The sequence below is a fragment of the Hemibagrus wyckioides genome, linkage group LG14, assembly GCF_019097595.1.
Source record: "Hemibagrus wyckioides isolate EC202008001 linkage group LG14, SWU_Hwy_1.0, whole genome shotgun sequence".
NCBI classification, from domain to species: domain Eukaryota; kingdom Metazoa; phylum Chordata; class Actinopteri; order Siluriformes; family Bagridae; genus Hemibagrus; species Hemibagrus wyckioides.
In genome coordinates, this window is record NC_080723.1 from 1,110,026 (window position 1) to 1,129,093 (window position 19,068).

Here is a 19,068-nt window from a genome sequence, read left to right on the forward strand (position 1 = left end):
TGTAATAAATATATTAAATATTTATTGGTCTCTTTATACAAAATATGAGAATTTACACTGGGAAAGAATCCTAGAATAGGACAGGACAAAAAGCTTATTATAAAATTTAAGTAAACCTAGAAATACGGCGAAGAACCCCACCAGGATTTTACACAGATTACTCTAAAAGAATTAAAATATTTTTGAGGACTGACCATACATGATACTAATGTAATGGTTTTCATAATGCACTCAGTCACACAGTGGATAAATACACCAGTGCCAGTCCCGGTTCATATTTCCAAGTCCAGAAAGATACTGTACTGACAAAAGAGTATGAGTTGTGCTTGTTTGATGAATTAAGACTCAGGGAACCTTCTCTTTCTTCATCTCTGAAAACTCCACACAGCACATCATACCCAGAACAGCACTGTGTTTAAATGAGAAGTGTTTGTGCAGCATATGTAATATGCCTTAAGGAAAAAAACAACAGGTGTTATAACAACAAAGCTGATGTCACCTGACCAGTGATACTGCACCAGTAAAGGCGGCACACTCTTTTTCAGTGCAAATAAATGCCTAAAAGCAGATTCAGAAATATGCCAGTCTACAACAGTGTGGCCATTTTTCCTCAAATTGTGTTCTGAGGTAGCACATTTTGCCCCGATTACAAAAATCTGGATAACAAATAAGTATAAGACAATTCAAACATTTGCATTACATTTGTGTACAAATAACTGCTATTGGAAATATTAAATAGCTCAATTAAATGGATGACCATTGTGGTGTGAAAGGGCATGGCAGCACATATGAGAAATATCATGGCACATGTTAATACACCAGGATTGTGTAAATCAACAGGCTAGAAGGTTATAGCACTAAAAAAGGAAGAATTTCAGAGAACAAAAGACCCTTTAAAAATTTTTCAGGTTAGCATTGCACTTTTAAGCTTATGTAAAAAAAAAAAAACTTAAGTTCTTGAATTAATTGCACAGCTTTAAAAACACACTATATTTATCACAGTATTGACACACACTCAATCGCTCTACATGTTTTTTGAGGTGTCCAAGGTTTACACTAACCATGGCTCAGTCCCTCTTTCTTTACGGGGATGGTGTAATGTGTAAAAGACACACTCTGGACTCTTTCACATCTATGTGAAGTTGAGACTGGTGTCTTATTGCCTAATGCAGATGAGTTGTTCTGTGCTGGAAGAACCTGTGGAGGAGCTTCAGGAGGTGCTGCTCCTCTTCCTAGTCCTGGTTCTCCTTTGTAATACTTCCTCCTCCTGATCGCTCTCACAGTCCCTTGCAAAAAGGGCATCTTGGACCTCTTTTGGATTGTCCTGTTCATCCCAACACAGATACCCAGAAATCAAACACCCAAAAGCTCACATATGGTTCTGAATATTGTATTAACACTCATGCTAACTGGGATCATTTAAAAAAAAAAAAACTTCTTTAAACAAAGATACCATGAATTTGGAAACCTAACACCAACATTTACTGTAAACAGGGTACACCACACCTTGACCTGACTAAGGTAAAATGTCAGAGTAATTCTCATGCCTTTGGTGACATATTGCCCCCATCAACAAAGAGAGGGTGAAAAGTTGTTGTTTTTTTTTTTTGTGGGAAGAGGACATGGTCAGTTGTATGAGTATGTGCCACTTACTTGTGGTTTCTTCATCATACGTGTCAAATGATTACACAGGGCCACAATCCTGAAGGAGAACTGTCAGAGAGAACAGATCAGATGTTTAAAAACAGGTTGTAAATCTCAGTTATAGGTGGCTACAAAGGTCTCCGCAGCATGCGATGTGTTATAAAGTCATGACCAATTCAACAGAGCAGGATTCAGAGTAAATACCTTCCACCTGCGGCGAGCATACTGCCTTCTAAAGTTCTCAATGTTGACCACAGACAGTCTGCGAACCAGAACTTGTTTAGAGTCCTTAGGCTAGAGGGGAAAAAACATAAATGTACATTTAGAAATAATAAAGAAATAGGGTTGTTTATAACATGAAGAACTGAGATTAGACTCCATTTAACAGTTAATAACAGTGTCAGCAGAGAAAACTTTATACTGAAAACACTACTGAAATAAACTGCAGTATTAATTTTTCACGGTAAAAATGAATTAAACCTGATGGAAATGACTCTTTTTTTTTTTCTAATCCTTTATTTGATGTATAAATAAATACATAAAATATCTTAAAATAAAAATGCATGTGCTAGCTGAACTAGGAATATCCAAACAAGTATACATATACAAATAATAGAAATATTATGGTAGAAAGATTATAAACACTAAAACTACTTTAAAATGCTGCAAGTTGCCTACAAATTATGTATTATATTATTAGCCATATTAAAGTTATAGACAATGGACCATATATCAATATACCGAGAGATACACGCTCAGTATTAGTTTAACATTGTTCTGAAATTCTAGATTATTACTAGACTAAACTTTACACATTTTTCTACACACCATGGAGCTTTCTGACATTGAAAAATAAAACAAAAAAAAATTCATACAAAGTCAAGCTATATAGTCTAGCTTTATAGTTAAAATCTGTATTAATGTCAATTTGACAGCATGGATATCGTCACCGTATCACTTCTAACTGAAATATTACACAAAAATGATTAGACTCCATTTAGATCTACATATATGTACAAAAGAATCTACTTAATTGACTTAAAAACATACTAAATGTGCAAAGGAAAGGTTATGCATTGCCCAGGACATTATTCATATATTATTATGTTTTATCTGAATTGGAGGAATTGCCGTAAGAAAATATAAAAATAATTGCATCAGGAGAACGTATTTAAAAGAATGACTCTGTGGTATTTGTCTGGCTGCTGCAGTGTGATTCTTCTCCACAGCTGCTGCTCAACATCTCCTTCAGAGCCTCATTCACTTGGTTGTTGAGGTCAGGAGTGGAGCAACGTCCTCCATTCTCCACCTCTCCATTTAAAGAACTCATCAGCTCCTGAAGCCAGCGCAGCTCTGTGTTCAGCTCCTCACTAAGAGAGTTTAACTGGGCCTGTCTTTCCAAGTAGCGGGCACTGATGATGTCCAGACTGGCTTCTGTGGCCTTTATGTTCTGCTGAAGATCCTTCCTCCGAGCCTCTGCCTTACGGAACTCATAACGGAGCTGCGAGAGGCCCTGTCCTACACTCGAGCTCTCTTCTCTGTACCAGGCCTCTTTTTCATTATAGATGGAAAGAAGAGCTTCAACATCCTCCTGAAGAGACTCTCGTTTCTGGGCCACTTCCTCTAGGTTGCTGTCTATGAGCGAGATGTCCTCCATCACACGAGCAAAGCGCTCAAAGTTTATGTAGGTGTTATTGGGTGGAATGCTGCAGTGGGAGTGGATGGTGTACTCCTTCAGGCGTTTGGTCTTCAGCTGACATGGTCCACTTTTCCTCTGAACTAAGCTGGTGTCTTCCACATGTTCATGGTTCTTTAGAAATAGGAACCAAAGGGAGACTGAGTGAGGGTGGGTCCTGTGCAGCTTTTTGGTCATTCACAGCAATCATTCACAGTTTGGGGGGGCGGGGCCAGATGCGTGATCAGAGAAGTTAGTGTCGTGGGGTTACACGGATCAAATCAGACCGTAAGTTCTGTTAGTGTTGTTTTGTTGACCAACCTCTTCTATGATGCAAAAATTTGCATGCAGGCAGTAGGCAGTAGCGGGTAGTTGTGTAAGAGGAAGTCTCGAGCAAGATTCGAGTCATCAGAAAGTTTGCTACATTTAGTCAGTGTGGTGGAGAACTGCATACTTTCACAAAAAGTCATATGGCTGCCAACCAACCACAGACCTCTTTCTGCAGTCCACTGGAGAACCTGTAAGATTTCCTCATCTCTAAGTGCATCACAAAACTGGCATAACTTGAAAAGTTCATTGTGCTATGTTTACAAGTATATTTTCCCCAAACTGTCAGAATACATAAAAGTCTAAATACGCACTCGATCTGCAGTCTTCTAAACTGTGAAGCACCGTGGTACAGCATGTAGCCATGTCCTGGTTTCTGTTAGGTTCCTCCCACTTTCTAAAACATGCTGGTAAGTGGTGTGACTAGATTTAAGTTACCACTAGGTATGAATGTGTGTACAGGGAGACGGATAGTTCTCCATATGACATACGCCATGATCAGGAATATGTTAAAGTTATTCCTAATATAGGTTTATTTGTACAGTAAAATAATTTTCTGTCCATTACAGTCACCGTAGTTCATAGTTCGTAGTTCAACGCTTTGGAGCGTTGTTCTGCTTCTGTCATGCATCATTCCAAAATCAATCATTTCACAGGTCCTAATAGCAGTAGCCACACCTAGCTTCATAAGAACCACAGATAAAACCATACAAAGGCAGAAATACATGCTGTCACATGCACAGTCATCCAGATGTTTACCTTTATCCAGGGGTGGTTGAGAGCACCTTCTATTGTAAGCCTCTTTCTGTTGATCAGTAACACAAAAAATACAGATCAAAAACAATTTTTAAAAATAATAAATGTTCTACCAGAGTAGGAAGGTAATGTCTGTACAGCACGTGAAGCCTACTTGTGTTTAAACATATTTCCTGCTGGCAATTTCAAGCCGAATCAAGCCAGCACTCTCTATTGTTCGATGATGCAATATGAACATGCTTGAGCCTGTTCTCAGCATGTGTACATGAACAAATTGTGATAAGAACACTGCTGACAACAGGAAGTTTAACACTCAATCATGGACATATGATTAATTTTCTCTTTGTTCTGCCTTCCTTTGAACTCTCACCTTGTGTCTTTAGTCAAAAGCTGTCTTATGAAGCTCTTAGCAAGCTCGCTAGTGCTGCTGAAGAATTCCTCATCAAATTCGTAGCTCACAGCGGAAATGTTCGCCAGTGTCTCCTGTTTAGACTCGCCCAGAAATGGGGATGCACCGCTTATTCTAAAGGAGTGAAAGAAAGGTGTGAGGCAAAATGATTAATTATATAAAGATTTATCAAAACACTGAACTCACCCTAGTTTCATAGCAAAAGATTATATTTTAGTCAATTTAATGCTTGATTGTGCTAAATATAGCAGATTAAGTTGTCTAGATGCAAGACTAATTTTGGTAATTAACTTGGGCCATTCAAACTAAATATTTCATGAGTAAAGCCCTTTTCAGTGTGTGTTAACTATATTTTGGGTTTGTCACAACCAGTGCACATTAATAACATCTAAAACTGAGAATCCACAATCCTAATTTTTACACTTACAGGATGTATGTGATGACACCAATACTCCTGTAAAAAAAACAGAGAAGATGGAAAAACAAATGTGATTAAACCATAAAACCAGAGATGCCCGTTTTATTCAAACCCAAAGTACCACCAATTATCGAGAGCATACCACATGTCTGCTGGTAATCCCAGAGGCTCATAGTTGACAATCTCTGGAGCTGAAAATAGACCATAAGATACTTCAAATAACAAACACTGCAATATAGTATGGTCAGAATGGTACTGAACTTCAGCTGTTGTGGAAACAAGAGTTTAGCTACTCTATTTAAATGAAGGTTGTTCACTTGAAATGTTTAGACCCCATTACTCACCCACAAATTCCGGTGTCCCGAAAATATTTTTGAATTCGACTCCATCTTCAATTTTATGTGCCAAGCCAAAGTCAATAATTTTGATCCGTGGTAGTGGGATGTTTTTGTCTAGCAGCATAATGTTCTCAGGCTGAAAAACAAAGAAATATATCAAAATATAAAAATACGACAAAATGACACACCAAACAATGCGTGCTATTGATACAGCCCCCCTCCAAAAGTATTGGAACGAGAAGGCCAATATTATTATTGCTATATAATAAGACATTTGGGTTTGAGACCAAAAGATTAATATAACTCAATTATCAAGTGACATTTAAAAGCCTCCTGGTGGTCCAGCGGTGATCCTGTGCTCTCATTGCCATGGTCTGGGTTCGATTCCCGTGCAGGGAGCTAACCCCTCCACTGAAGAGTTAACTCCCAGTGCCAGTCCCAAACCCGGATTAAAATGGGAGAGTTTTGAAACAATTTGGAATGTACTGAAAAAGAAAGAAACCACTGGTGCACTTACAACCGGACACGTAAAAGTGTGGCCAAGGAAAACAACAGCAATGGATGACAGAAAATTGTGAGAGCTGTAAGTAAAAACCCGAAAACCTTAGCCAATCCACCACTCGAGGAAGACGCTGAGAGCTATATAAAGACCACACCACAAGATGCAAACCACTCTTCAGAAGACTAGACTGGCAGAAAGGAAATACAGAGCTGAAATTCTGATCTCTCTTCTCATATTTATCTTTTCTGAAACCCCAAAGTTTTCAGTGTGAAGTGAGGAGAGTTTAGAAAAACAGGATGGAGACTATCAGTACGATCTGCATATTTGATATCACTCATCATGTGTGCCTGATAACCTTGTGGTGTCTAAAGGCTTGGGCTTGGATCAGGTGACACAATGCAATTGTAAGAGGTGCAAATAATACCCTTCTGAGACAACTGGGCAATAATTACAACGGCAGCCATCTGTGTCTAAGGAAGTTTAAGCTTAAAATATGAATTACAAGTATAGAAATAACAGGACAGAAAATGGTACTCCAACAGAAGTTTAGGATCATACAGATAATAATTTAGAAATGTCAAAAGTGCACTAAACTGTAAAAGAACAGACTGTGTGAAAGTATAGTAATATAAAATTTTGCATCTTTTTAAATTATTGCATCTTTAAAAAATATATTTTTCCCCTTTTGTAAGTTACAGGTGTTGCTATGCAACAGTGCTAAACAGGACAGACCCTCTATATAGGCCAACACAGAAATGGTCTGCTACCATGGCAACAATTTCATTTCCTGCTTCTTCCATCTCCTCATAGGTGTACATAATACAGTCTGATACACATAGACTGCTTTATAAGCATTATAGCTGAAATAAGATAGTACTGCCCCAGTCTGTGTTAGGAGTCAGGTCCTCCTGGAGCCCAAAGACTGATAATGTATAAAAACAGAGGCAGAGAGGCAGAAGGATATTAAAAAAAGAAATACATATGTACATAAGCTATTATAGTAGAATGTCCCTAATGCAACTAAAGCAACTTAAATCTACTTGTTTCTTAAATTTGCAATACATTTTATATCAAAGCTGATACCTTTAAATCAAAATGTGCTATTTTTTTGGAGTGCAGGTAGTGGACCCCATTGAGAATCTGTTTCAGAAACTCAGTGGCCTCCTCTTCACTCAGGGATTCCTTTTGGGCCAGGAAGTCAAAGAGCTCTCCTCCAGATACCCTTACACACACACACACACACACACACACACACACACACACAAAAGATAAGTGCTCTGCAGCTAGTGCATAAACACTATAACACATTTGCATTTCATCTATGATTTATATTATGCTAATAATCCTGATTATGTAATATGTAAGCAATAACAAGAAGCTTAAACAAAAAATAATGTGATTATAAACGCACACTCCTCAACCTTCTTGCAGTCTATATGTTTTCTGTAATCTCAAATTTGGAGATCAAAACATTTACTTCCCCTGTGAATCTGACTTTAACCACAAATCTTATCAGAACGCTCTAAGCATATGCTCCTGTCACTTTCATTAAATGTATTAACTTTCTCTGCACAGCAAACGAACAGATTTTGCTCTCTGTGGACTCCACATAGATGTTTTAATTTATAGATCTGAGCAGCTGACTGGCTCCTGACAGTTTCTGACAATCCCCCACAGCACTGATTGAATTCAACCCACAATTAGTCCTAATTGGATGGCCATGCACTCATGCACACATTAGAGCATGAACAGATCCACATGGGATTTCACAGGACTGACATTCTGGTCAGATTTGCTTGTGTATTGTGAAGAAAATGCACAACAAACACAGTCACTGGGAGCATGGGAACATAGGAGGACAAGGACTTATTTGCGCACGTTCAGAGAGGCACATACACTCACATGCATCTCTCTACTGGATAAAAGCAGTGTGAAATGAGTTATAATCATTCTAACATACAATGAGCTATTGGTCATAATTTGTCCAGTCAGTGCCAGAACTGCTCTCATTCCATATATAACACATAGGCTTGGTGTGTAAAGGTCACTTACAGTTCCAGTATGAGCACCACGTCTGTGCGGTTCTCATAGATGTCATGCAGTGAGATGATGTTAGGGTGCTGGAGATGCTGGAGAATGTTCACTTCCCTTTCGATTTCTTCTCGCCGCACTCCTCTTCTGCTCGCTCTGCTTTGACGCTTCTTTATGAACTTTGCTGCGTACTCTAGACCTGTGCTCTTTTCCTTACATCGCTTCACTATAGCAAACTGCCCACTGAAATACAAAACAAAAGCTTGTTACACATCATTAGAAGGTTTAAGAATGAATAAATCTTTAACAACAGTTAAAAAGATGTGAATAACAGAGATTTTTATTTTTATGTTTTCCAGGCTATAGAATACAATGGAAAAAATAGAGACTGCCAATATAACCAACATTGACATGATCTTTTGGACAATAATGATATATCACAATATATAGATTTTTATGAGAATGTGATCTCTGCATGAGTTTTACTTTTTCACACAGCTAGTTTGTGAAAAACAAGCACTTTTGCAACAATGCTGCAGCTGGCCAGCTGTTCATAGCAAAGCAGAAACGTATAATTGCTTTGGCTCTGACCCATTAATCTCACCTCTAGAGACACTGTGTATGCATGTATTAACGTGTGTGTGACCTGTGAGAACATTTTAGAGGAAATTTGTTGCTACTATTTCCCAAGATCTCTAAACACAACTGTAAAACAGACTGCTATCGACTGGTATAATTGAGATAGCTGATATTAAATACATAATCAGCTAGAGTTTGGCTAATTAACAAGTTAAAAAACTGTTGATCACTAAGACACTACCAAATTTAAATATAAACATTAACAGGTGTAAAGTTTTGGGACACCCCTCCAAATCATTGAGTTCAGGTGTTGTTTTTCAGGGGTTGGGCTCGGCCTCTTAGTTCCAGTGAAAGGAACTCTTAATGCTTCAGCTTCATACCAAGACATTTTGGACAATTTCATGCTCTTTGTGGGAACAGTTTGGGGATGACCCCTTCCTGTTCCAACATGACTGCACACCAGTGACCAAAGCAAGGTCCATAAAGACATGGATGAGTGAGTTTGGTGTGGAGGAACTTGACTGGCCTGCACAGAGTCCTGACCTCAACCCCATAGAACACCTTTGGGATGAATCAGAGTGGAGACTGTGAGCCAAGCCAAAACCTCTTTGACAAGAAACTTGTAGGACAAAAACAGAAGATTTTGTTGTATATTTTTGTTGTATTATTTTCTCATTTCAGATGGAATGACCAACCTCTAATCACACAGAAAGAGAGTTGAAGAATTTGTGCACATTTCATTTCTCAGACTGAATTCTGTAAAGCTGTTTTTTTTCCATTTGTTAAAAGGGCTATACAAATAAATAAACTGAAATTTATAATTAACTTTTTTTTGATACAATTTTTTACAAATATAAAAAACTATCTAATAATAGATGTAAAAATAGATAGATAATAATAAGGAACTTTAGACTGGTTATGTTACACTATAATGCTATAATCTCACGACCAAACTGGGAAAAACAAAACATCTCCCACAGAGTGAGAATTTGAGAGGAAACCCTTCTTGTGGCCAGCATTACACAGGAGTTATGGAGTAGGCAGAACACACACACACACACACACACACACAGACAGATGTAGAGAAATGCTTTCCTCCTACTCACTTTACTATAGTGTCAAGCATTCTGCACTTGCTTCCTCCTGCATTCTTACAACACAGCTTCCTTGTATTCAACATAACTGTCTACGGCAGAGGAGGTCATCAAATTCCAACTAAACAATATAAATTTGGACGGAAGCGTTTGGTAAGGAAGTACATTAATTTTAAAAACAAGACTGAAGCCTTTCCTCTTCATGAATAATCATTAAACATACACTGAACAGTTTAAAAAAAGCTTTTCTTTTAGCACTGCAAAGGACGCACTACTGAATATCCCAACAACACACACCGCCCCATTGCTATACGTCTCCTGCATATATGCCTTAATCATTTCAGTAATGCCAGAAATAATGATCCATAAACACTAAGAGAAGATGTAAGAAAATGTCTTCCCGCGTCAGATGTTTTTCCAGACCGCATCAGCACCACACTGCATGTGGAATATATGAATGTATCAGAGTTGACAGAGTAGCCCCACGTTTGATTTTGAAGTGCACTCATACACCTCTCGTCCTATCACTCTATCAGGCTGTACCACTAAAGCACAGGCCCATCGGTGCACACTCCAGATGGCCAGCTTGAGAATGCAGATAGTGTGGAGGTGGAGAGCCAAGAGAGGGAACTGACTGAGACCCAGAGAGACAGCCAGAAGGCGCCTCCGGTCTGAAATATGCTAACAAAATATTCTCTCCATCGCCGTCATCCTGAAGAGGGTCAAAGACCATGGACTGTGACACGCCTTAAAGATACTGCAGGACTTTTCTGTAGGATGACATGACATTGATATCTTTATTAAATGACCGACACTCACTTTTCCAATTAAAATAAACTTCCATGTCTAAGATTCTCCCAACACACATACAAAAAAGTGCACTAATTTCTGTTATTGTTTTAAAGTCACCATTCACAAATCCATACAGGAAAGTCTAAACCAATCTCACTGGATGATGCAAGTCTGAAAGCTTGGTCATGACACAAACTGACAATAAAACTGGCAAACTTTTGATTTGTTTTAGACAGCAGATATTATTTCACAGATTTATTTTGCTAAATATTGTTTGAGCATTGTTATAGTTCAATTATTTCATCTGACTGGGTAGAAACTGCTGATTTTCTATAACAGCAGAGCTGAAAATACTTGCACTTGCAAAACAAAGTCTATATGTGCTTTCTCTAATAATCTATCATTACTATATATACAGCTAACTTACAGGCATTTATATAAAGTATGCTCCTTATAATCTAAGTCTAATAATGATCAGATTAAATGCATTGGGCTTTTTAGTGTCCATGCACTGAGGTAAGGCTGTCCCTTTAATTTTTCTGTCACAAGACAATCTTCAAGAAAGAGGAAATTGCAGTTTGTGGTTTCTCAGTTAAGTGACAAGCAGCAATGTTGTGTTTCTGAGGTGTTTGGTATTAAAACCTGGTAAAAATGCATCAGAAGTGCTGTGCTGTCTGCAAGCTAGTTAAAATATCTTTAATATACAGTGTGAACCAAAAGGCTCCATACAGAGGGGAAATCAACCCTGCAACAGCTTTCCAATCAAGCATTTAGAATGATTTCAGTGCATTCTTCTTTTGTCAAAGGTTCAATTTATTACCAAAAGTTTTGGGACACCCCTCCAAATCATTGAGTTCAGGTGTTGTTTTTCAGGGGTTGGACTCGGCCCCTTAGTTCCAGTGAAAGGAACTCTTAATGCTTCAGCTTCATACCAAGACATTTTGGACAATTTCATGCTCTTTGTGGGAACAGTTTGGGGATGACCCCTTCCTGTTCCAGCATGACTGCACACCAGTGACCAAAGCAAGGTCCATAAAGACATGGATGAGTGAGTTTGGTGTGGAGGAACTTCACCGGCCTGCTGAGTCCTGACCTCAGCCCCATAGAACACCTTTGGGATGAATTAGAGTGGAGACTGTGAGCCAGGCCTTCTTGTCCAACATCAGTGCCTGACCTCACAAATGCTCTTCTAGAGGAACGGTCAGAAATTCCCATAAACACACTCCTAAACCTTGTGGAAAGCCTTCCCAGAAGAGTTAAAGCTGTTATAGCTGCAAAGGGCGGGACAACTCCATATTACATTCATGTGCAGATAAAGGCAGATGTCCCAAAACGTTTGGCAATATAAGTGTATTCTTAAAGGCTATCTGAAAAAAAAAAACATTGCCAAAACTGTTTCATGAAACAGATATTGATGCATCCTTGATTGTTTATATCTGCTTAAAGGTAAGTGATAACAGGAATTTTGCTTATTATCTGATTAACTAATTCCTCCGGTATACTCACTCTGTCTATTCCTACAGTAACTCCCTCATGCCAATTATTAAATCCCTGTGAATGAACACATTCACTTTCAGATCAGAGCAACAGCAATTCTGAGCAATTCTCTTTTCTCCACATGGAAATATAGGTGAGGCTCTTCCTGGTCCATATACTCCAGTGAGATAACCGCCCACCCAATACACACACACACACACACACACACACACACACTTTATAGCTAAAGCAAAACATAGTGGGCTGAAATGTAAAATCTTAGGGCTGGCCTTTTTTAACACAGTGTTGGGAAAACAAAAACCTTGGGGTCTAAATCACTGACCATCTCAAACGGTCTATGCATCTGTTCTATCTAGACCACAACTACCCAGAGAGCAGTGTCAAACATCCAGTGGGCTGACCTGGCAAAATAAATGGAGTGATTGATTTGTGTGAAGTGACTTTGAAACAAAAGGGGTATAATAAAAATGTGAAACAGAATCACATCTTTGTAAAGAGCGCAAAAAAAAAAAATCACAAGCCTTTCTGAGAAATGCCTCAAAGTTCCTGAATATCTCATGAAATACTTAGAGTTTAAATCACCCAGTTCCAGCTAGAACTCTTGGATGGCACAGACATCAACACCTCCACCCTTCCAGGAGGACAGTGAAACCAACCGAAGTATTTTGTTGGAGGTAATGATCAGAGGGAGACTGGTGAAAGAGTTTCCACAGCAAGCATGCCAGCTGACTTCGCTCTAAACTCGCCTGCAGCTCTCTGTAAAAAAACGCCTGCAAGTCTCACTGGACTATTCACTCCCAACAGCTGCTGGTTTTTAACTATGTCAAGGCTGTGTGCTTGAGTGAATGGTGTCATCCTAATATTTACACACAACATTTAACTTTAACCCCACAGCTTCAGTAAATTGTGGAAGACCGACTGAAGTATTCACCAAAACTGTGAGAAAAGGATTTTAAGTTTAAAAAAGTAGAAGTGAAACTACATGATATAAATACTGTAGTGATCACTAATGAAGAAGCTTCGAATGATAAAACTCAACAACTTCAATGAAAAGAAGAACCATTTCAAAATATTTTTGAGTATTTGGCACATCCTCTTTTTGATTTAATGACTCGAGACGGCATCTAAACCTTACAATCCATTTTAGATCAAATCCATCTGATTAAACATAATGAAAATCTGATCTTTTGTACACAGCAGTTAACATGGTCAATATCACAAATTTGCTTATGTTTATAGGGACCTGGAAATAGTGCACAATGTTCAATATTATATTACTTTCATTGTTGGAAATATTTTAATATTCCAAAACCCCCTGTTTGTTTCCAGTTTTAAAGGGAATAAAATCCTAGATTTTGAAATGTATTAATCAGACTTCTGGACCCCACTGTATACAACAACAATGGGACACATGTACATGACCTGCACAAAACTCTGCATGAACGATGATGACAGTGCTTCCTCCTATGCAATTATGAAGCAAAAATAACAAAGTGCTGTTATGTCAAGATGAGAAAGTCATGCTCAGAAAAACACTTTACTTTGGCTGTCATCTCCGCTGAAACATTAATCTTTTCAGCAGGGGTCAAAAATCCCACGCAGCTCATTATCCCTCCCATGCAAATGTACTTCACTTCACTCAGAGCTTTCTGCAGCTGCTTCATACACTATCCACTCTGTCCATACTTTATCTCAGCACAGCTTGATGCTGAAACAGTATGCCCAAACATGTAAGAGAAAAAGGATATATATATATATATATATATATATATATATATATATATATATATATATATATATATATATATATATATATATATATATATATATATATATATATCAGCCATAACATTGTGAGCAGTGAACGGTGAAGTGAATAAGACTGATGATCTCCTCATCATGGCACCTGTTAGTGGGTGGGATATATTAGGCAGCAAGTCAACATTTTGTCCTCAAAGTTGATGTTAGAAGCAGGAAAAATGGACAAGCGTAAGGATTTGAGTGAGTTTGAACAAAAGGGCCAAATTGTGATGACTAGACCACTGGATCAGAGCAACTCCCGGTCTGCAGTGGTCAGTATCAATCAAAAGTGGTCCAAGGAAGGAACAGTGGTGAACCAGAGACAGGGTCACGGGCGGTCAAGGCTCACTGCACGTGGGGAGTGAAGGCTGGCCCGTGTGGTCCGATCCAACAGACGAGCTACTGTTGCTCAAATTGCTGAAGAAGTTAATGCTGGTTCTGATAGAAAGGGGTCAGAATACACAGTGCAGGACGGGTCAGGGCTGTTTTAGCAGGAAAAGGGGGACCAACACAATATTAGGCAGGTGGTCATAATGTTATTTGTGTATATGTATATTATATAATATATATATATATATATATATATATATATATATATATATATATATATATATATATATATATGTGTGTGTATCTGAAAAACATATGTAATCTACAAATAGACATTTGAAATGTAATACATAACCACAGAGGTTGATAAAGCAAGAACATGTGAAACAATGTCATAATAGCCAGATATTCTGTCTGAAGTTATGTAAAACCATATGCAGAACTTCATGCTGCTGCTGCTATATGTAAGTACATTCATGCATATCTCCCGTTCATCTCGCTTCCTCCTGCAGCTTAACCATGATTTTTAAGAAGTGTCATGAGTTTTTCTTTATTCTTACTGTTTTCAGATTATATATTCTGAGATGCTTTTCTGCTCACTATGGTTATACAGTTACATTTCTCTGAGCTGTACTCACAGGATTATATGCATTGCTGCCTCATGACTGGATAACTGTTCCAGTTAAAAGTAGTCATGAAAATATGGTTTGCTCATACAAAAAGACTGACAGTATGCTAACAGGGTGACAGCGACTGGTGGTGACATTTTCTGGTGAACGATGTTCTGTTTTGTGGAAGCAAAATGAATCTGAAAGCTGGTTTAGTGATAGATTGCAGCCCTCCACCGGAGAATAAAGCCCACCACTTTATTTAAAGCCCCTTGTTCAGCCCTCCATCAGCATCATGGAGAGGTGTGTAAGGTCTCACTTTTCTCCACAATGCACAGCTAAATGATGCATGAAGTGACGTGTTCAGTCACCAGTGCCCACGTGGAATATAATGAAAGCCTGTCTATGGCTAACTACTTCACATGTCTGGTTTTTTCAGTGCTCTAATTATTGCACTTTTGTGTTTCCATGACACATTTTGTCTAGCTACTCTCACAAAAAAACAGCTGCTTGACTTTCACAGATCACACACAGTAGTGTGAAACCACATGCTTGCTGTTTTCTCTTTCATTTTAGGTGATGAGTGTCTGTGCAACATAAAAGCCCTTACTACACTTGACCAGATCGACTGAACAGATCGGAATTTACAGCACACTTAAAATTCATCCACTGCTGAACACTATTCTCCATCTGTGGTATACAAATTATTCCACAGAGTGAAGATTACTAACACAGCCTATTTGAAAGATAATCACTCCTACTACCCTACTATGGTTGCCTTTCCAGTGGATGCTGATCTGGAAACAGATTTATCTCCTAATTCATTAAAGCTACAACTGCTTATCCAGAATCAGAGGTCTGCTCTACCTTGCCCGACTTGCTGTACAGTCCCCTCTCTCTATGCCAGGGCGTTTCAGATAAACTGAAATGTAAATTGAAGGACAGAGCACTGAGTCAGCCAGATGGTGTATCTTCTTATATATTCACAACAATAACACATCTACCTGCTAGCCAGAGGGCATGGCTCCTCAGCCTAGTTTTTTACCGCAAACAATAAATTTACTCCAATAATACCAGTCACTCCCGTGTGAAAAGCTTAGAGAGTATTTTGTTTATGACAACCTTTAATGATTCAGAATTCTGTTGGTCATTGGGCTTAGTCCTAAAGCAGGCTTAAAACGCAATTCATATCACAGCCATCTTTTCACAGTCTCATTCATTCAGATGCCAGGGAAAAAAGACAAGCAGCTGGGTGTATAGCCACACCTTTCCTGAAATCTAACGAGCAATTCAACACTATAACCCCACATCCTTTCAGGACGGATTTATAGCTACCTCGTGAAAAGATGCTATCATTATGTTTTCACAGTCGATATCCATAATTTGAGTGACGAGAGCAGGCCTTGCCTGTTGGGGCAGCTTTTTGGGGGAGTGTTCTTTACAAAAGTGAACAATATTGGATTGCAGAAGTGAAAAAGGAAATCGAGTCTTTCAGAGTCTGACTGTCTAATAAACTAACGGAGGTGTTTTCTAACAGTGTTGTAATAGCTGTAAAAGCTAAAAATGTCAACGTCTATGACTGCATCCCATTCCCTTGTCCAGCCTCAGCACACGTCTGTAGGCCAGGTCATTTAAACACACTCTCGAGGACTATAAAGCATAACACATGCAATATGAAGAATGTTCTTAACAATAAACCTTCAGGTGTGTGAAAACAGTTTTGGGGAACCTAACAATAATTGATGATACGACTCACCTTCCAAGCTCCTCTCCAACTTCATAAAAATCCTCCACTTTCTGTTGTTTGAACACAGCCATGCTCAGTGTCCTCATGGATGTCGTTAAGACTTAAATTTGAAGACATAAACAGGCCTGCAGCTCCGGTCAGTTCCTCGTGTTAGGGTATGACCAGAGATGCTGTAAAAAAAAAATATATATATATATATATATGTGTGTGTGTGTGTGTTTATATCTGCATGTCCTAAGCGCGTATATCATACCTATATAACAAGCACAGGTTCCAGCATGTTACCTGCATTCCATCAGCAGAGAGGTGCAGAAACTCTCAGATCATCTTACCTGAGGAAATCCCTCTGGGTTCATTCTCCAAGTGAATATGTTTTAAATGGTTAAAGGAAAGGAAATCACACAAAACTAGTACATGTGTAATTATTCTCAGGACATCAGGATTTTTTTGTCCAGGGCAGAATGAAACTGGACACTATGTGGCTATGGTATCATAATTAAGAATTAGTATCTAATAAAGTAATTAATTAAGGCATGGTTATAGGATTCCTGAAGTTAATTAGCACTGTGATGATGATGATGATGATGAACAGTTCTTATATAGACTTGTTTGAAGCAGTCTATCAGGATAACAGAATGCCGATCATGTAGTAAGTGTTGACTTTTTAGGCAGCTACCCTTCAGCGGCATTAAGAAGTTTTAATCCTGTTTTAATTTTCCTCAGTAAGAGCAGAGAGATAATATTCCTCTCAGGCTGTATTATCATTAGCACATAACGTGAGGCGAAAACAATGTCACGTCCTCACTCAGTCACAAAAGTTCATAAAGCACTAAAACTTTTACAAAGTTGTTCTCAAGACACTTTTCTTACCTTTATTCGTCTGTGAACTTTTAATTCGTGGTGTTTTATTAGACGCGGTGGTGCGCTTCGTCACACAGCCGCCTCCTGTCCGCAAGGCACGCGCTTTCTCCACAGAATAACCGACTTCACTCGTGTGCACGCGCGTATATGATTGCAAGGCTCGCTCTGCGCATGCGTAGGCTGTAAATAGCGAGTTCTATTCTGTACCATAATGCCGAGGTCAGTTCACTCGGACAGGACCTTAGCTTTAATATCTGTGTGGGGTTTTTCCCCCACAGGGAGTGCACCTCTGTAGAATTTTGAAGTTAACGTTTTTTTAATCTAGAAATCTAACAGTAGGTTGTAGATAAAAAATAAACAAACCAATAAATAAATAAATAAAAGTTTTCCACAAATTTGTGCTGTATACGTTTTTTGTTGATGGTTTGGACACTTGAACAGTATCAAGACATTTCCAATAATCTACATTTTGTAGATTGACAATTTGTAGAGCTTGTATTTAACTTAGGAACAGAAAATACTGCCCCCTGCAGGAGAAGACACTGGAATGAGAATAAAAACTCCATTATAATAATAATAATAATGAAAAAAATGTAATTTAGAGAACACTGTGGCTGGACGTCTCCATATAGACAGCAAGGAAATGACTGGGGTGAGGATAAATAACAGGAAGGAACTCGAGGTGAGCCCTCTGTATTGTTTTGCTGCACCGTTATCCTATATTCAACTTCCTTTCCAGACTGACCTGTAAGGTCTTCTTCCGTTAGATATAAACACTGACCAGCATAAAAGTGAGAACATATAACGCACACTCCAGCATGAAACACCAGGGCACTTTATGGTGATGAAATTTATTGATCAGGAGAAGAAATAAAAATGATTACATTCTGAAATACTTGATTTGTTTTAAATGCATTACATGATTTCTAAATGGTTTCATATATAGGAGTTGCAGACATGCATTAATGCAAACATGGCAGTGCGGTGCATCGATGAGCCATAACAGGGGAAATGAGAAAGGCTAGCTTATTCATTGGAAGCGGTGAAAAAAGGCCGGGCTAGATCATGCCAAAATAGATCTGCTTAAAAACAAGACCTACATGTAGAAAGTAATTATGAAAAATACATAAGAAAAAAACAAGGAAACACTAGAAATGTTCCATTTTTTTGGGCGAATATCACGGGCAGTGCACAGCAAATGGACTTCATATAAAGTGGAATGTAAAGAATATAGATATAAAAGGGGAAAATAAAAAAGTCATTTTATTTCTGATAAGTCGTTGATCTTTCAGCTGCTCCCTACGTGCGTGAGGGGTCACCACAGCGGACCAACCGGTCTGCACAACAACTTAGCACAGGTTTTACGCCGGATGCCCTTCCTGATGCAACCCTCCCATTTTTATCCGTGCTTGGGACCGGTACCGCATTCAGCGGCTGGGATTTGGAGACTGGCTGGTAATTGAACCCGGGCCTTCTGCATGGTAGGCGAGAAACCGACCAACTGAGCCACCAGTGCCCTCTCAGATCTGATAAGTATACTACTAAATTTTCAGGTCTTATGAAAATCCTACAAAAATGCCGAAAACAATGTTCTAAGAGACCAGCTCTCAGTGAAAAAGTTCACAGCTTGGAATTAAGAATCAATTGATTTCTTTTGTTT

General features: G+C 38.6%; 1 protein-coding gene across 3 annotated transcripts; it reads right to left on the reverse strand.

Annotated features, from left to right (window-relative positions):
• dapk2b (death-associated protein kinase 2b) lies at positions 1 to 17,570 on the reverse strand. Of its 3 annotated transcripts, XM_058407519.1 has the most exons (12): positions 17,418 to 17,570; positions 16,557 to 16,717; positions 8,122 to 8,343; positions 7,153 to 7,291; positions 5,574 to 5,703; positions 5,372 to 5,420; positions 5,239 to 5,265; positions 4,773 to 4,925; positions 4,406 to 4,451; positions 1,849 to 1,938; positions 1,654 to 1,713; positions 1 to 1,324 (listed from the first exon to the last, which is right to left on the reverse strand). In XM_058407519.1, exons 2-12 carry the CDS (start codon positions 16,631 to 16,633, stop codon positions 1,211 to 1,213), a joined length of 1,107 nt encoding a protein of 368 aa, XP_058263502.1. In that variant the 5' UTR covers positions 16,634 to 16,717; positions 17,418 to 17,570; the 3' UTR covers positions 1 to 1,210. The 3 variants fall into 3 exon arrangements, with proteins under 3 accessions (XP_058263502.1, XP_058263503.1, XP_058263504.1); XM_058407521.1 differs by lacking the exons at positions 1 to 1,324; positions 1,654 to 1,713; positions 1,849 to 1,938 and adding an exon at positions 1,945 to 3,505; XM_058407520.1 differs by lacking the exons at positions 7,153 to 7,291; positions 16,557 to 16,717; positions 17,418 to 17,570 and having other exon boundaries at positions 8,122 to 8,262.
• Between the last annotated feature and the right edge of the window lie 1,498 nt (positions 17,571 to 19,068).